This window comes from Elgaria multicarinata, chromosome 1 (assembly GCF_023053635.1).
Source record: "Elgaria multicarinata webbii isolate HBS135686 ecotype San Diego chromosome 1, rElgMul1.1.pri, whole genome shotgun sequence".
Lineage (NCBI taxonomy): Eukaryota > Metazoa > Chordata > Lepidosauria > Squamata > Anguidae > Elgaria > Elgaria multicarinata.
In genome coordinates, this window is record NC_086171.1 from 156,807 (window position 1) to 175,710 (window position 18,904).

General features: G+C 46.1%; 1 protein-coding gene across 2 annotated transcripts; it reads left to right on the plus strand.

Moving 5' to 3' along the window:
- The first annotated feature begins 261 nt into the window (after positions 1-261).
- Positions 262-14,713, plus strand: CIB3 (calcium and integrin binding family member 3). Of its 2 annotated transcripts, XM_063119927.1 has the most exons (6): positions 262-312; positions 802-836; positions 3,845-3,956; positions 7,616-7,763; positions 13,987-14,182; positions 14,658-14,713. In XM_063119927.1, the coding sequence occupies exons 1-6, from the start codon at positions 262-264 to the stop codon at positions 14,677-14,679; spliced, it is 564 nt and encodes a 187-aa protein (XP_062975997.1). In that variant the 3' UTR covers positions 14,680-14,713. The 2 variants fall into 2 exon arrangements, with proteins under 2 accessions (XP_062975997.1, XP_062983978.1); XM_063127908.1 differs by lacking the exons at positions 802-836; positions 3,845-3,956.
- The last annotated feature ends 4,191 nt before the right edge of the window (positions 14,714-18,904 follow it).

Here is an 18,904-nt window from a genome sequence, read left to right on the forward strand (position 1 = left end):
AATTTGAAACTGCCTGGAGCACTCCAGAGGCAGGTGAGTGGTGCTGGACACGCACCTCGTACCGCCTTCGCTGGACTAAAGATTTGATGAAATGCCCCTATTATGATCCATACAGGATCCATGGAGCAGAGCAAGCGACACCTGATCCCCTTCAGCCTCAGAGAGCCCCATTGTTTCTGCTTTTCATAAGTGCAATATTCAGCCTCCCTAGAAAGGCAGCTGAGGGGGCAGGAGCCATGAGAGAAGTCCCGGGGTTTAGAAATGGGTAACAAGCAGACCATCTTCACTCCAGAACAGCTGGATGCATATCAGGTAAGAAAAGAGGTTTCATTGCCTGTACTATTTGTGCCACCTCTGAACATTGCTAATGCAGGGCAGACTATGGGAGAGAGCTGTTGCTGTTGCTGCTGCTGCTGCTGCTGCTGCTGTTTCGCTCGCATGTGCAAAGGGAGCCTGTGTGGGTGTGAAATGGGGAAAGGGTGCAAATACCAGGTGGGAAAAACAGCTCTGGGGGGGACGATGACAGTGCAGTGACCACAGCCGGAGTGGCTGCGGCAGCTGGAGTCATAGCCATGACCGGCTGCCTTTTCGTAGCTTCGAGGCATTTCTTGAGTCCCTTTCTCATTAGTGCACCAGTGGAATAGATTGCCTCAGGAGTTGGGGGGGCATTTAAAACACCGGGGGTGGGGGTGGGGAGAAATTAATAGTTCCCATTACAGGATCAGAAATTATGCCGATGTGTGGGTTTTCTACGTTTACACCTTCTCCAGTGCCTGATTACATATTTCTTCCGCCTTTCAGGATGCAACATTTTTCACAAGGAAAGAAATTCTGAGGTGAGAAAACTATGAACCTGTCAGATCCAAGTGTTTATATCAGGAATATCAGTTATAAAGGATTAGGGATGGACGAAGCATAGTTTCCACCTTTTTCCATGCTGAGGGAAATGGAACTTGGTGCTCTGGCTTTCTAGAGATGCCTAACACATATCTGATCAAATGTGCTTTGCCATGCTTGCTCTTTAACTTGGTGTTCTGGAAACTCCTTTCCTCATCAGCTGAGGGACATTTATTGTTACAATGACACAGTAAGTTTAAGAAAACTGTAATAAAGCAGACTAAATCAATGAATGCTGAAGGTTTTTTAAAGTGTCCTTCCAGAGGAAGTTTCTGCCGAGCAATTGCCCTGCCTTCTTCAAAGAGTTTTATGAGTGGTCCAGATGAGGCTTTCCATTTGAAACCCTCCCATGTGTGTCCTTCCCTGTCCTTTCTTTCTACAAAAAAAAAAAAAAAAAAAAAAACACCATTAAGGAGTAAGAAATGGAATTGCTGTACACCATTGTTGTTTTCATTGGTAGCTGTAGTAGATTCCCCCCCACAGAGGAGATGGCGTGCCCCACAGCAGGCTGATGTGTGAGACTTAATGAGGAACTCAGTCCTGCCTTATAATTCATATTTTCCATCTTTTATGTCTCCCCTGCTCACCCCATCTCCCAATATTCACGGCTCTGCAGAGATTAAAAGATAACGTGGTAGAGTGGTTAAAAGTTTGGACTAAGATCTTGGGAGGCCTCAGTTCAAATCTCCACTCAGCTATGAAGTCACCTCCTCTAAGCCTGTTATTATTATCATTCATTAGATTTCTTTGTCACCTTCCTCTTAAAAAAAGAAAAAAGGCAAGCACACAAGGACTTACAACAGGATTAAAACATACAAAAAGAACCCCATACAAGACAGCTAAAACTATTTCCACTAAAACACCAGGACCCCATAAACAAATAAAACATCAGTGACAACCAAATACTTCAACTGATGCATTTTTTTAAAAAAACAATCATACGCCATCAAATGCCTGTGAATAGAGGAAAGTCTTAACCCGGTGTTGAAAAGGTGAGAATGTTGGCACCTGGTGGGCCTCACTAGAAAGACCATTACAATCAGAGGACCACTACTGAAAAAGACTAACTTACCACACAGGGTTATTGCGAGGATAAAATGATTGCTGGGTGGGTGCGGGAGGACACTGTCCACTGCATTGAGCTCCCAGGAAGAGTGGTGGGATATAAATTGATGCATGCATGCATAAATGAATGAATAGACACCCACCCAGAGAAAGCCATGACACAAGTCTTGTGGGCTGAGATCTTGGGAGAGAGTGAGAAAGAGACAGAAGGGTCCTGACCTGGAGAAATGTGCCCCTCCTCTGTAATGTGTGGTGTGCTGTGTGGCAAGAAAAACAAATGGAGTGAAAGGCTGTAGTTCATGAAACCTAAGTATAGGTATGTTTTCATGTGTGGAATGGGAGCCAAGACCATAATTGTATCATGAATAAGGCATCTATTATTGATAGGGAACCCTTTTGAAACGTCTGCCTCATTGTTCTCTCCCACTTCCCATGATGACAGCTTTGGACGGCAGACTCTGCAACCCCACAGCAGCAGCAGCAAGAGGAGTAAGCAAAGACAAAAAAGAAGACAAACACCAACCCACCCTTCACTGCCCCCCTGCTTTTCCAAAGTTTTCAGTGAACACCCTTTCACCCCACCCACTCCCCGCGGCTGCCTTTAGTTCTTCATTAGCTTGCTTAGGATGTACAGCCATCCTTTTTACCTGTGCCTTAAAGTGTCTGGCTTCAAAATAAGGCCTTGAATCCATTCAGATCAATGGGACTTGTTGGACATCCTGTTAATTTCAGTGGGTGTACTCAAAGAATGACTAAATCCAGATCCAACCTAAGAATAACAAAACAACTTAGTAAAGACCCTAAACATAAAAAAGTAGTAACAAGCAGTAAATTTAAACAAAGAGTTGGATCCAGATCTAGTCATGCTTAAAGTAGGTCTATTGTAATCAACAGGACTTAAGTTTATCACTAACTTGTCCCAGTGATTTCAGTGGGTCTAGCTTAAGCATGACTGAATCTGGATCTAACCCAACAACTTTAAAGGGGAAACAGCAATGATAAAAGAAATACCCTTTCAAGCTGGCAGAGCAGGAAGAGACTTGGGGCGACCTGATCTTAAGCATATTTACTCATATTTACGTATTCTGAAGGCATTTGGGACTTATTTCCATATAAATGTTCATAGGATTCCAGAGAACACTGTTGTGAATCAGTGAGATGATACACGGAGAGATACTTTTTTATAATTCACAGAACTGGCCCCCAAAAAATCAAAAATCAAAGAAAGCCCCAAACCACAACCAATCCAAAGCAAAGCCACAACCCCAACACACACACACACACACACACACACACACACACACACAGAGAGAGAGAGAGAGAGAGAGAGAGAGAGAGAGAGGTGGCATTTCAGGAGACCTTCCAACCCTCTTCTGGCCTTGCTGCATCCTGAGCTGGCCTAACATCTTTGAGATAATGCAAGGCTTGACACCCTCCTCCTCATCTCCCCTTCTACCTTTGGGGAGTGGAGAAACAGCCTGCTCACCAGCACCACCCTGCCTGCTTCCTCTAGGCAGCAGCTGTATGGCTGAGTGCTGAGCCCTCCTTGCTGCCAGAGAAAATTACATTTGGCTAACAGCGGAGTTAGGTGAACCCAAGAGCAGCCAAGGAGAAGCCTCTGCACAGCCAGGCATCCAACCACTGCTCCTCTGCTGCTGAGGCTGCGCTTGGGGAGATCTCAGCTTTCTTGATATTGGAACTCCCCAAAAACACCCCTGCCTTGTCTCACATCCTGCATGTTACTCAGTGGTGTCTGGCTGTTACCAGCCCAATGCAGATACCTGGCCTCCCAGCCAGCTGTCCAAGCCCTGGTCCTGGATCAGACAGGTGAGAAAGACACCTTCCCTTCCCTTTCCTTTCCTTTCCTTTCCTTTCCTTGCAGATTGTTTGACAGGTACCGTGACCTGGCCCCTCAGCTGGTCCCGCTTGATTACACAAACAGACCCAGCGTGAAGCTCCCCTACGAACTCATTGGCAGCATGCCCGAGCTAAAGGTACTGGCCAGCAAAGCCCGGGGAGACAACCCTGGCCATGTCCTCCCAATCCCCTGGTGAATAATGCATCACACACTAATTGCCCAAGGCCAGGAAATGATATGGGTTGGATCTAGACTTAGTTGTACTACTTTGTGTGCCACTCATTTCAGTGGGTCTGCTCTAAGGATGACTAAATTGGGATCCAACCAAATGTCAGTAGTCACCTTGGCTAGATCTGCACTACTGCTTTATAGTGGTACTGAACTGCACTGGTAACTGTTGGGGCAAAATCCACATTCCATATATCACTTTCACAGTGTTTTTCCCCTGCATTTGTCATGACTTCACACAAGGGGGCTGTCTATATGGCACTGGGTTGCTGCCACCTTAAGCAAAACCGCGTGCTTTCTCTGAGCAGGGTGGCAATGGCTAAGTCCAACACAAAGGGAGGGTGCAGAGTTTCTTGCAGCCACTGGCCCACTGGGTCAGCTCTCTCCCCGGATGGACAGTCACCAATCAGGGGTCACCATGTGCCTGGGAATGCCTCTGCTGTGACTCTGGAGCAAGGATAGACATGGGGTGCGCTGTACTCACCTCGCTCTGGAGGGGAGAAGTCAGAGGAAGTCTCCAACGTTTTAAAGTCACAGCTTTGCAGGAAAGCCCAATAATGGTTGTGAGGTGGCTGCTGTGTCATATTTATTTATTTATTACATTTATATCCCACCTTTTTTCCTCCAAGGAACCCAAGGCAGTGTACATAACCCTCCTCATCTTCTCCATTTTATCCTCACAACAACAACCCTGTGAGGTATGTTGGCCTGAGAGTATGAGACTGGCCCAAAGTCACCCAGTGGGTTTCCATGGCCGATTGGGGACTAGAACCCAGATCTCCTGACTCCCAGTCCAACACTTTAGCCGCTACACCACACTGGCTCTCTCATATAATCGATGCAGCAGGACCACACAGCCACCACAGGGCTTTCACCATCTAGTCAGCCCCTAGGTGTAGATATGGCCCTACAGTCTCGAACACAGAAGGGCCAGAATTGCCACAGTTCACTGAAACCAAGAGAAACCTACTAACTGAAATCAGGGATTGGAGCTGATTGCCTTCTGCGAGGAGGGAGGGCATCCCATCTCGGCTTGCTTGAGTGGCGGCTGGGGCTAGACAGTTGCTCTGCAGGCACCAATCTGCAGTGCTGTGGGTTGCATCAGCTGATTTATAGGTGGTGGTGGGACATAGGAAATGGGTATCTGTCCTGCCTTGCAGGGGGAATTGGACTTCAAGGCCCTTGGCCCCCTCTGGCTGGCTCTATGCCAAGACACTACATAACAAATACTGAGCTGTGCTTTTTATTAGCCACAATTAGAATTAATTTCATATTTGCTTCTATGGGAAGAGGGGGAATGATTCCTTGCAAGACTTTACCCAGCCAAGATGGAAAATATTCCTCCAAGGCAATGCTCTTAACCACTGGGGAAAGTGGAGCAAGGAATTCACTGTGTGTGTGTGTGTGCGTGCACACACACACACACACACACAGATTCTTTGAACAGGGTTCCAAAGATCAATTTTCAGATGCTATGTTGTTATTTTCTAGTTGATTTATTCTCCCCCCACCCCATTTTGACCTAGTCTTGGTGCTCTGTTTCCCTGAAGCAAAAATCAACTCTGGTGATCATATGACTGGATTTGCCCGGATTTGCCCGGGTTTTTGCCGGCAAATCCGGGAGGGGAGGGGAAATCCGGATTATTGTTATTTTCAAAGAGCAGGTCTAATGGGAATTAACAAAAATGCTTATAACTCTGTCATTTTTTAAGATAAAAACATAGAACTTGGCACAATGGTAGCTCTTAGGAAGGGCTTTAGTCATAACAAATTTGAAACAGTTCTGTTCATCCATTGATTTTTTTAGGATTTTTTTAAAAATTGAGGGTTTTTTAAAAAAAATTAAATCATCATTTTTAAAGATAAAGTGATGAAACTTTGCACCATGAAAGGATTTAGGTAGAGCTTTAACCACACCAAATTTGAAACAGATCCATTCATCCATTGATTTTTTAGGAATTTTTTAAAAATTGAGGTTTTAAAATTATTATTTTTGAAATTGTCATTTTTAAAGATAAAGAGATGAAACTTTGTACCATGATAGGATTTAGGTAGAGCTTTAGCCACACCAAATTTGAAACAGATCCGTTCATCCATTGATTTTTTAGGATTTTTTTAAAAAATTGAGGTTTTAAAATTATTATTTTTTAAACTGTAATTTTTAAAGATAAAGAGATGAAAGTTGGCATCATGATAGCTTTTAGGTAGAGCTTTAGCCATACCAAATTTGAAACAGATCTGGGGCCAGTAGCAAACCCTGTTAACAACAATAGCAGCTTGCAATGAGTGAAGATACAGTTAGAAAAGATATTTGAAGGAAGGGGAGAATGTAACACACAGAGTATAGCAAAAGCTTCAAAGTACAGCAAAACCTACAAAAGAAGGAGTGAGTGAAGTTAATTTCAGATACATTGAATCTCTCACTTGTTCTTTATTTCAGTGATTTTAACATTAAGATGTTATGTAGAACAGATTTGTCTTAAATGTGTGCTGTAAAATCAGACATGTGACCAAGGCTATGTTCGGGTGGGCACGGCCCCTTGGTACTGGACACGCCCCCTTGGGGGCGACCATGTTGTCCTCCTTTTTGGTTTCCAAAATATGGTCACCCTAGGCTACACATTACTATTCAGTGCCCTTTCTCATCACTGAATAGATGTTTATGTTCTGAAAGTGTTTTGCCTTCTGCCTGATCATGGCAATAAACTAATAATGTGAAGGATTAGAACTTCTGGGTGCATGAGAAGCGACTAGAAATGAACACACTTTATTTGAGCAACTCGTTACTAGAGTTGTCCAAAATTTGAACAAACAAACAAGAAGAATGTTCAGTGTGCCACTTGTAATTAAAACATAAGTTAAATCTAATGGAATAGTAAAGAACATTTGTTTCCATTCCCCTCGCCCCTTCATGTCATGCTGCACAGCACTTTCCATCTGGCTGCAGCAGAGGGAGAGAAGACAGGAACACAGAGCCCATATGCTCCATCAGCTCAGCTGAGAAAGCTGCTGTATCTTTTGGCTCTTGCTCTCCCCAGACATTTTCTATTCAGGGAGGCCTCGAGCCTTAGCAGCACAACCCCATAGACCGCCAGTATCTGCCTGTGCAAAGGTTCTCTTTTAACCTCTTGTTAACACCTCTGCTGGTGGCAGAACAAAAAGGGTCAGTGTCTGTCACCAACCATGTTCATTACGACCCTGATGCTGGCACTTGGGGGCTACCAATATTTCTTGTTTCTGCTACCACCAATACTTGTACATTTTTAAAAGCTTTTTTAAAAGGTGCCTCTTGACTCCAGGGAGCATCAGAGAAAGGAGACCACAGCCGATGTCCACAGTTCCACTGCTGCCACCCATGCCAAAGGGAGGCCACCACAGCTGCTTCCACTACGCCACCAGAAACACACACACGTTTTGGTTCCTGGGGGAAACATTGAGGAAAGGGGTCTGGTTGCCTAAGAGTAGGGTGTTCCCCTATAGGTCCATAGGGGGAGCTAGGGGGTGTTGAGGAATTGGCCTGAAAGAGGAACAGCTACACTTCACTTCCCACTCTGTCTCCTGTCCCAGGACAACCCCTTTCGACAGCGGATAGCTGAGGTCTTCTCCGAGGATGGTGAGGGCAACATGACCTTAGATGATTTCTTGGATATGTTCTCAGTGATGAGTGAAATGGCACCTCGTGACCTGAAGGCCTATTACGCCTTCAAAATCTATGGTGAGTGGCCCTTGGGCGCCCCGGAGCTGGCTGCAGCCAGAGCGGGATGTGTGTGCACGTGTGCTCTCTGCTTAACTTTTCAGACTGATAATGCAGGACAATCTTTCATTATTAGAGCCTCCAAGGACTTGTCTGCAGAAAAGGCCGAGTGCATTGCTGAGCTGGAACCACTGAGGGGAGGCAGCTCTCAGGAAAGCATGACAGGAGGTTCCACAAATCAGCTAAAGGGCAGGGAAATATTCAGTACATACAGTTTTTCCAAGGCAACAAAATGAGGTGATAGGAAAAGCTGCACCTCCTGGATTTGAGAGAATCATAGAATCGTAGAATAGCAGAGTTGGAAGGGGCTACAAGGCCATCGAGTCCAACCGCCTGCTCAATGCAGGAATCCACCCTAAATCATCAACGACAGATGCTTGTCCAGCTGCCTCTTGAAGGCCTCTAGTGTGGGAGAGCCCACAACCTCCCTAGGTAACTGATTCCATTGTCGCACTGCTCTAACAGTCAGGAAGTTTTTCCTGATGTCCAGCTGGAATCTGGCTTCCTTTAACTTGAGTCCATTATTCCGTGTCCTGCACTCTGGGAGGATCGAGAAGAGATCCTGGCCCTCCTCTGTGTGACAACCTTTTAAGTATTTGAAGAGTGCTATCATGTCTCCCCTCCATCTTCTCTTCTCCAGGCTAAACATGCCCAGTTCTTTCAGTCTCTCTTCATAGGGCTTTGTTTCCAGACCCCTGATCATCCTGGTTGCCATCCTCTGAACCCGCTCCAGTTTGTCTGCGTCCTTCTTGAATTGTGGAGCCCAGAACTGGACGCAATACGATGAGGCCTAACCAGGGCCGAATAGAGAGGAACCAGTACCTCACGTGATTTGGAAGCTATACTTCTATTAATGCAGCCCAAAATAGCATTTGCCTTTCTTGAAGCCATATCGCACTGTTGGCTCATATTCAGCTTGCAGTCTACAACAATTCCAAGATCCTTCTCGTTTGTAGTATTGCTGAGCCAAGTGTCCCCCATCTTGTAACTGTGCCTTTGGTTTCTATTTCCTAAATGTAGAACTTGGCATTTATCCCTATTAAATTTCATTCTGTTGTTTTCAGCCCAGCACTCCAGCCTATCAAGATCACTTTGAAGTTTGTTTCTGTCTTCCAGGGTATTAGCTATCCCACCCAATTTGGTGTGATCTGCAAATTTGATCAGCGTTCCCTGCACCTCCTCATCCAAATAATTAATAAAAATGTTGAAGAGCACTGGCCCCAGGACTGAGCCCTGCGGTACCCCACTCGTTGCCTCTCCCCAGTTTGAGAAGGTTCCATTAATAAGTACTCTTTGAGTCTGATTCTGTAGCCAACTGTGAATCCACCTAATAGTTGTTCCATCTAGCCCACTTTTAGCTAGTTTGTTAATCAGAATGTCATGTGGTACTTTGTCAAAAGCTTTGCTGAAGTGAAGATATATGATGTCCACAGCTTTCCCACGGTCCACAAGGGAGGTTACCTTATCAAAAAATGAGATCAAATTTGTCTGACAGGACTTGTTCTTGACAAATCCATGTTGGCTTCTAGTGATCACTGAATTGATTTCAAGATGTTTACAGATTGACTTCTTTATAATCTGCTCCAGAATTTTCCCAGGGATGGATGTCAGACTGACTGGTCTGTAGTTCCCAGGTTCCTCCTTTTCGCCCTTTTTGAAGATAGGGACAACGTTAGCCCTCCTCCAGTCGTCCGGCACCTCACCCGTCTTCCATGATTTTGCAAAGATAATAGACAAAGGTTCTGAGAGTTCTTCCGCTAGCTCCTTCATTACTCTAGTATGCAGTTCATCGGGCCTTGGAGAGTTGAACTCATTCAAGGAAATTAGGTGTTCTTTGACTATTTGTTTATCAATCTCAAACTGTAATCCTGCCCCCTCAACTTCTGCTTCACTTTTTCCAGGGGGGTCATAGACCTGCTTTTGGGAGAAGGCTGGGGCAAAGTAGGAATTGAGCACTTCAGCCTTTTCTTTGTCATCTGTTATCAATTTGCCATCCTCGTTAAGCAGTTGAACCACCATTTCTTTCCTCTGTCTTTTACTACTCACATATCTGAAGAAAGCCTTTTTATTGCTTTTAGCATCCCTCGCTAATCTCAACTCATTCTGAGCTTTAGCCTTCCTGATGCCATTTCGGCACTTCTGTGCCACCTGTCTGTACTCTCCTTTTGTAGCCTGGCCTTCCTTCCACTTCCTATATGTATCCCTTTTAGTTTTCAGGTCATCTCTAAGCTTTTTGTGGAGCCACTTTGGTTTCCTCTTTTGTCTTCTATCTTTTCTCCTTGTTGGAATTGTTTGTAACTGTGCCTTTAAAATTTCCTTTTTTAAATACTCCCACTCATCCTGCACTCCTTTTCTCATTAGGCTCATTTGCCATGGGACCTTACTTATCATAGTTCTGAGTTTATTAAAATCAGCTTTCCTAAAATCCAGAGTACGTATATGGCTACACTCAACTTTTGTCTCCTTCATAATCAAGAATTCAAGTATGACGTGGTCACTTTCCCCCAGAGTTCCCGTAACTGCCACTTTATCCACTAAGTCATCCCTATTGGTCAATAACAAGTCAAGGATTGCCGATCCTCTAGTTCCTTCCTCCACTTTCTGTAGGAGAAAGTTATCACCTACACATGTCAGGAATTTCTTGGAAGGGCCACTTTTGGCAGTATTGGGCCACAGCTAGACCTAAGGTTTATCCCAGGATCATCCAGGGTTCGCCCCTGCCTGAGCACTGGATCCCCTGTGTGTCACCTAGATGAACAGGTTTGACCCCTGGACGATCCAGGGATAAACCTTAGGTCTAGCTATGGCCTACGTCTCCCAACAGATATCAGGGTAATTGAAGTCTCTCATCACTACTACATCACACTTCCTTAAAACACTGGCAATTTGTTTCTCAAAAGTTTCGTCCTCGTCTTCTCCTTGATTGGGTGGTCGGTAGTAGACTCCGATTATCATGTTCTTTTTATTCCTTGCCCCATTTATTTTAATCCAGATGCTCTCGATGGGGCTCCCAGTCTGATCCGCCTGTATTTCTGTGCAGGGATAGGTATTTTTAACATATAGTGCAACTCCACCTCCCTTTCTATTTCTTCTGTTCTTTTTGAACAAGTTATATCCTTCAATTGCTATATTCCAGTCATGGGAGTCATCTCACCAAGTTTCAGTTATACCTATCAAGTCGTATTTGCCTTCATGTAATAAGAGTTCAAGTTTGTTCTGTTTGTTTCCCATGCTCTGGGCATTAGTATATAGCCATCGAAGACCATGTGTTTTATAGTCTGGCTTTGTTCCTACATTGTTGTGGACACTATTTGGGGGCACTATTGGAGCTGTTCTCTGTACTGTGGTGCCTTGGCCTTCATCCATTGTTGCCTCGAGGTTTACGTCTCCCGCCCCCGTAAGATTCAGTTTAAAGCCCTCCTGATCAAGTTCTTCATGCTGTGGCCGAACACATTCTTTCCAGCCCTTGTGAGGTGCAACCCATCCCTTGCTAGCAGTTCATGTTCCAAGTAGCATAGCCCGTGGTCCCAGAATCCAAAATTCTCATGTCGGCACCACCTTCGTAGCCAGTCGTTCATCCGGAGTATTTTTCTTTCCCTTTCTAATCCTCTTCCAAGAACCGGGAGGATGGATGAGAAAACTACCTGGGCCCCAAAGTTCTTCAGTTTCCTTCCCAGAGCTTCATAGTCTGAAATGATTTCTTCGTAGCTCTGCTTGGGGACATCATTTGTTCCCACATGGATGAGAAGAAAGGGGTATGTGTCCGTGGACTTTATGAGTTTTGGTAACCCTTCAGTCACATCTCTAATCTGTGCTCCAGGGAGACAGCACACCTGGTGAGTCCATGGGTCTTCACGACATACTTGGGTTTCAATCCCATGCAGCAGGGAGTCTCCCACAATGACTACTCTTCTCTTCTTCTTGGTTGACCTACCTTCTGCCTCTTGTTCATTGTTGCACGGTGTCTCCTGTACTTCTTCCTCTTCAAACTGTCCTTCAGACTCATCCTCCAGAAGCTGAAAGCGGTTGCTTAACTCTAATGGTTCCACCGGTGCAGAATGCCTTCTCGTTCTTCTGCTCCTAACTGTCACTCTTTTCCAGAGAGTTTCCTCTTCATTGGCTTTCCTCTCCTCAGCATACTCCACTTCTGCTTCAGCTGGCTGTTGCTCTTCAATCTCGTGTGCTTCTTGTTGCTGTTGCAGTTCCACCGTTCGGTCTAAGAACTCCTCGTCTTCTCTTATTCTTTGGAGGGTGGACACTCGCCACTCAAGTCCTCTCACTTTTTCTTCCAAAAGTGCCACCAGCTTGCACTTGTTGCAGGTATACGCCATGTTGAGCTCAGGCAGAAACATGAACATTGCACACCCTTTGCAGGTCGCCACCTCTAGGGACTCCTTTCCATCCATATTGTCTATTTCTGCTTTGTTTTTTTCCTTTCTGATTATAGTGGAATTGCCTTTACTTTGTCCTGTCCTCTCTGAAGGTACACAACTATATGAGTAGGTCTTAAGGGAAAATAAGATTTTTTTGGTTGGGGTTTTGTTTTTGTTTGTTTTTTGGTTTTGTGGGGTGGGTGGGTTTCTCTTTATGTTTTTCTTTGTTTCCCCCCCCTCTTTTTTTTTCCTTAGAGGCCTCCCCCTTGGCCTCCCCTGCCGAACTCCCCCTGTCAAACTCCTATTTGCTCTTCCTGTTAGCTCACTCTCTGTTCGCTTGCTCTCTGGGAACTGGCTTACTTTTGTAGCTTCTACTTGAGCTGGGCCAGCTGCTCTTCCCTGCTTCTGCTCAGCTCCAAGTCAGGAAACAGAATGAGGTCACCGGGAGGCCAACAACAATCAACAGCAATCAGGCCACTGATTGCTGTGTACAAAGTACAATCAGCAATCAGGCCACACCCCCTTCAGGTCCTGCAGCAACTCTGCACACCAACCCTCTTCACTCAGCACTCAGGAGCACATGGCAAGCACACGGCCTCTTTAAATTGGCAGCCTCCTGGATTTCCTTGAGGCTTCTCTTGTTCCCCTTTCCTTAGTCTCCTCTTCCCCTACACTCCCCCTGTCAAACTCCTGTTTGCTCTTCCTGTTAGCTCGCTCTCTATTCGCTCTCTCTCTCTGGGAACTGGCTTACTTTTGTAGCTTCTACTTGAGCTGGGCCAGCTGCTCTTCCCTGCTTCTGCTCAGCTCCAAGTCAGGAAATCGAGAAGAGATCCTGGCCCTCCTCTGTGTGACAACCTTTTAAGTATTTGAAGAGTGCTATCATGTCTCCCCTCAATCTTCTCTTCTCCAGGCTAAACATGCCCAGTTCTTTCAGTCTCTCTCTCATTTCTTCCTGTCCTGAGCTATTAAAGGCACAAAGGTGACCCTGGAACCAGCTTGCAGTCAGTGACAGCCTCATTAAAAACTGAACGCTCCTTTGAAGAAAATGTTTTTGTGCCACACACAAGCCAGATGTTCATGGGTAGGAAGGGCCCACGTAGTTGCAGAGAAAACCTGTGTGCATGTATGCACTTTAAAGCAATGCCAGCATTCCCAGCACTCGTAATCAACCCCTCCGCCCACCACACTCTTAGCTTCCATGGGATCAGCACTGACATTAGACAAGAGCGAAGCAGGTGCCTCAGGCAGCAGAATCTGTGGGTGGCGAGGCAGTGTGGGACTGCTCTGCTCCTCCTGTGCTCGTCTGTTCCACTCAGGGGTAGTGGAGGAACGCCAGTGCTGAGTCATAAGATTCAGCTACCAGCCCAGTCGACTTCTGTGCATGGAATGAGGGCAGGGGAGCATCATAGCCTTTGCCATAGGCAGACAGATGTCTTGGGCTGGCCCCAACTATGGGTTTGGGTGGCCATTCAGGTGGAAGGGAGACATTCTGAGGGGAGCTTGTATTATTATTATTATTATTATTATTATTATTATTATTTATTTATTTATTTATTTATATAGCACCATCAGTGTACATGGTGCTGTACAGAGTAAAACAGTAAATAGCAAGACCCTGCCGCATAGGCTTACAATCTAATAAAATCATAGTAAAACAATAAGGAGGGGAAGAGAATGCAAACAGGTACAGGGTAGGGTAAGCAGGCACAGGGTAGGGTAAAACTAACAGTAGAAAGTAACAGTAGAAGTCTGCAGAGGCTATGCTACCCCCTCTGCCAACTCTGAGAGATCCAAGTGCTCCCTTTCAGCAGACTTTAACAACGATGACTACATCTGCAAATCGGATTTGGAGAAGACCGTGAACAAACTCACCCGCAAAGAACTGACTCCCGAGGAAGTGTGTCTGGTGTGCAACAAGGTGATGGATGAGGCCGACCTGGACAATGATGGCAAGCTGTCCCTAGAAGATTTCCAGCACATGATTGTGCGAGCCCCCGACTTCCTCAGGTAATGGGGCCCATCCTGCGCTAGTCTTGCGAAACCCTTTCTCACAAGTCAAACAGTGCCAGGAAAATCACTTCATGATGAAAACGCCCTAAAGTTGCCCTTCAGGCTTCCCCATTTCACCCTGCACAGGCCAGTGCGGCAGACAGCTCATGAAAAATAGTTGCCGTAGGCCGCTGGAGTTGCTTTCATTATTCTACTGAGTACAACCTGTGCCGCCTTCTCTTCTCGGGACATACAGCCACAGCCCACACAGCCCACATTGAGAGCTGTCTTGTTCTATCAAGCATTTCAGCAAAGAGAGCAGCATTTTTCCTGAGCTGAAATAATTTGGGAGTTTCTCTGAACAATCACAAAATTGAGGCCTAGAATTTAGCTGCAACCTGATGTTTTATCTCCGTCAGCCTCCTTGTACTTATTGCCAAATGTTCTGACCATGGGCCACAAATGATTAAGTATTATTCTAATTTTTTAACAGCACTTTTCATATTAGAATCTGAGTGAACAACCCACAGCGCCTCAAAAAGAAGGAAGACCCTGCATAACACTCCTAACACCCATCCCTTCCCATGCAGAGACTGACGCCAGATCTGATGCATCCTGGAGCCCTTCCATCCACCCGCCCTCCGAATTCCATGCAGCTGGAGGAGGCATCATTCATTGCAAAGGAGAAATAAAAGCTCACCTGCTCTGAAGAGGATGGCAACAAACAAAATGTACTTTTGTCTCTTGTTGTTAAAATGATTAGACATAGGAATAAACTTGGTAGGGCAGTATATTTTTCTACCTAGATATAATGACACATCTTTATCTGTATTTATTTCTTGTTAGAGAACTCTTATCTGAAATAGAATAATAGAATTATAGAATCACAGAATAGCAGAGTTGGAAGGGGCCTACAAGGCCATCGAGTCCAACCCCCTGCTCAATGCAGGAATCCACCCTAAAGCATCCCTGACAGATGGTTGTCCAATATAGACAGGGGCCTTTACTTTTAACTGTTGGATGGTTCAGAGAATTCCAGGTGCTGGACATGTATTTTAAAACTCCCTTTGCCTACTGAGGTCACAAAACTGGCAGCCTTTTGTATGGCCACTTCCCAGGTTCATCAAAACATCCTGCAGGCAAACCTTACAGATCCTTGAAGCACATTGAACTCAAGCTCCAAACTGCCAAAGGGGTTAGGGGGCACCCCTTTCCCATTAAAAGAAATGCCCATTGTGAGAAGAGGGGAGATAAACCATGGAGACCCCCCCCATATCCCCTCCTGGCAGTTCAGAGGATGGCTGCGTGGACCCTTCAGCACCCACGTTCTCTGTTGCTGCACCCTCAGTCATGCTCAGCCTCACCTTTGCACTGCTGCTGGTGATGCATCTGAGCTGCTGCCTATGAGGACAGATGCCTTGCCTCATTGCTGGAGACTGGCTTGCCCTCCCCACTCAGGAGCCAGTTGTGGCTACTCAGGAGCAGTCTCATGCATAGAAGACGGCATTGGTGGATTGGGTCAAGTAACTGCTCTCCCGTAAACTAGGAGAGCTGTAGATTGGAATTAGAAATTGTGGGCTCAGTGCAAGATGAAACAGTGGGTGGGCAGTCCCTGAGCATGCCAGGAGAGGTCCCTGCCAGACCCCTCACGGACCTCACCAACACGAGAATGGGGGTGGGGGGATTTACATCAGTGCTGGAAGTCTCATCACTGATTTCTCTCTTTCTCTCTCTCTCTCTCTCTCACACACACACACACACACACACACACACACACCCCTCGCAAGGATGGAAGAGAGAAAACAAAATCCCCACTGCTTCCTCTCTTTGACCCAGCCAGGCTTCTTTGGACAGTCTGGATATCTCAGGAGCTCCAATGCTGGAGTTGGTCCTCATCAGGTAGTAGGATTGTGCTGCCCAAGATTTCCCCTTGAAATGTCATTTACACCTGTCTGTGTCTTGTCTATTGTGCACCTATAATATACCCCCAGTCCTTCCATTTTCTGTTTTAGTTTCCATCAAAACTTCAGGGCAACTTGCAGCTGTTTACCTTCTGTAATGTGATCATGGAATTGTATTTATTTTGTCTCTACTGTATCTTAAACATAAATAGTTAACATATTTATTTATTTAGTTATTACAACATTTGTATCCCACCCTATATCACAAGGATCTCAGGGTGGTGTACAGATAAAATCATGCAAACTATATAAAAGAATAAATATACATGGCTAAAAACAAATTAAACCATTAATAAGTTAAATCAGTATAGAATTTAAAACCAATTCAAACAATTCAAACTATGTACAGGCTTAGTGAATTTAGCCATTAAAAGCTTTGTTAAAAAGCCATGTTGATATAAAAGCATGCATAAATAGTAGATATAAAAACAAATTGAAGTTGTGAAGAGTTGTTCTACAATAACTGCAGGTGTTATATTGTTGTTCTGAGTACAAAATGATAAGTTTAGTTCATGTTTAATTGAAATGTAATGGTTCTGGCAGCCATTTTTTAATTTTTAAAAATTCATTTTCATAACATCAGTGTGTTAGAAGGTTGATCCACATACTAAACTATATGCCATTTCACGTTCTACAACTAACACATTAAGTTTCATAACTTATTTTGGACAAACTGTCAGCGCCCAAAGTAAATTTCAATTGGCCGTCATTTCGCAATTGTTCAACATAGGCTTCTAAGTCCATTAGAAGAGCCATCCTGAATTTGACCAAAGGGCTACGAAATCAATGACATTATTCCCAGGAGAGGTTTCTCACACAAGTTCAGCGGCCACCATTTCAGCCTCAGTGGTTTCTTGCGGCTGGCTGGCTCCCCCCGCAAATGGCAGGAAAGACGGAACCAACTATTTAGCCGGCTCCATCATCCACTTCCGCTGCGATCCTGGGTACACCCTTGCAGGTCCTGCAGCAAGAGTCTGCCAGGGCAACAGCACGTGGTCTGGAAGCCCCACTGGCTGCGTGCCAAATGCAGGTAGGTGGCACTTTAGCACACACACACACACACACATTATTCCCAGGAGAGGTTTCTCACACAAGTTCAGCGGCCACCATTTCAGCACACTTGACCTAACAAAACCCCAACTTGTCTCTGCGTCTGGATGCAAAAGACATAGGTCTCAAGGCCCTGTCAAAAACACCAGGACAGTTATCCTTCTGATACATTGCACAGGGGCAGAGGGAGGGGGAAAGAATCTGCGGAAGCACCGTCCAAGGGCTTCGGATTGGGCCATTTGATGAACTGCAGGGAACTGAGCAGAGCAAGCACTAACAAGGAGCAGAGCCCCACCCCAGAGGACTGCTCAACTCTGGCTTCTCTACTCTTCCTCTCTGCTCAGCCGGTGTGAGGGTGTGTGCATGTGAGAGTGCCATGGGCCCCCCTCCTTTTTAAAATTTCCTAATCTCTATCTGCAGAGCTGTGCAGAAACATGTAATAAAAATAACGTGGAGGGAGGGAAGGAAGGAGGCAGCAGAAGAGGACGCAAGTGGGACTGGGAGAACCCCTTCTCCTCCCTCTGGCTGCCTGTTCGTCCCCCCTTTTTTAAATTTTCTAATATCTATCTGCGGAGCTCCACAGAAACATATAATAAAAGGGGGGAAGGAACGAGGCAGCCAGAAGGAGGAGAAGGGGTTCTCCCAGTCCCTCTCGCGTCCTTCTCTGCTGCCTCGTTCCTTCCCCCCGCCCCACATTTTTTATTTTTATTATATGTTTCTGCAGAGCTCCACAGATAGAGATTAGGATTTTTATTTTATTTTTAAAAAAAAGGGAGGGGAGGAGGAACGGCCCCGTTCCTTTCCTCCTCCTCCTCCTCCTCCTCCTCCTCCTCCTCCTCCTCCCATTTGTTTGTTTGTTCTTTTTGTTTTCCAGAGGTGCAGGCAGGAAAAATTGCACTTGCCTTCCTTCCCATGTAGATGCTGGGAAGGAAGACAAGTGCGGGTGCAAGGCGCCTCCTGTCGCCAAAGCGTCTCTGTAAAGACGGGGACTAGAAGGTCCCAGGTGCAATCCCCGGCAGCATCTCCGCGTAGGGCTGGAAAAACGCCTGCCTGAAACCCTGGAGAACCGCTGCTGCTGCCAGTCAGTGTCAACACTACTAGGCTACATGGACCAAGGGGCTCTGGCTTTCTATGTTCCTAAATTATCAGGAGCACAGGATAACTCACCAAAGCAGCTTGCCGGGGCTGGGGTGGGCTGGGGTGTGCCAGGGGCTCTGCAGCGCGGCCTCGTCCCGTCTTGGCCCTTTCCCACCCACTCAAAGTTAAAGGAAGAGTTTACAAACAACAAAGGCATTTCCATGTTCACCGGCAACTCCCAGGGAGGGACCGGAAATCCAAACCAACCAGTCCACAGCCCAGGATGACTGAATCATGTGTCTTCCAGGGGATTCCGGCATGTGGCAAGAGCAGGGGGTGGGGAGTGATGCAAAATCTGCTGCCTGGGCCTGTGCTGTGCTCAGAGGCATGTTCTAGCTGTGAGCAGGGAGGGCTGGGTTTTCCATGTGGTGGGAAGACAGGCAGCCAAGGACAGAGGGAACCCCAGTGCCCTCCCCCCTCCCCCAGCCTGTCTCTTGCAGAAGGAACCCTTCCGCTGCAGCACCAGCCACAGCTGTCTTGCAGGAAGGCCCAGCAGAGCACCTCCCTCAGGTGACTAGCCCCTTTCATCCTGCTTGGTGGCAGAAGGCTAAACAGGTCTCCTCCACGTGGGGAGCTGCTGCCCTCTGGTGGC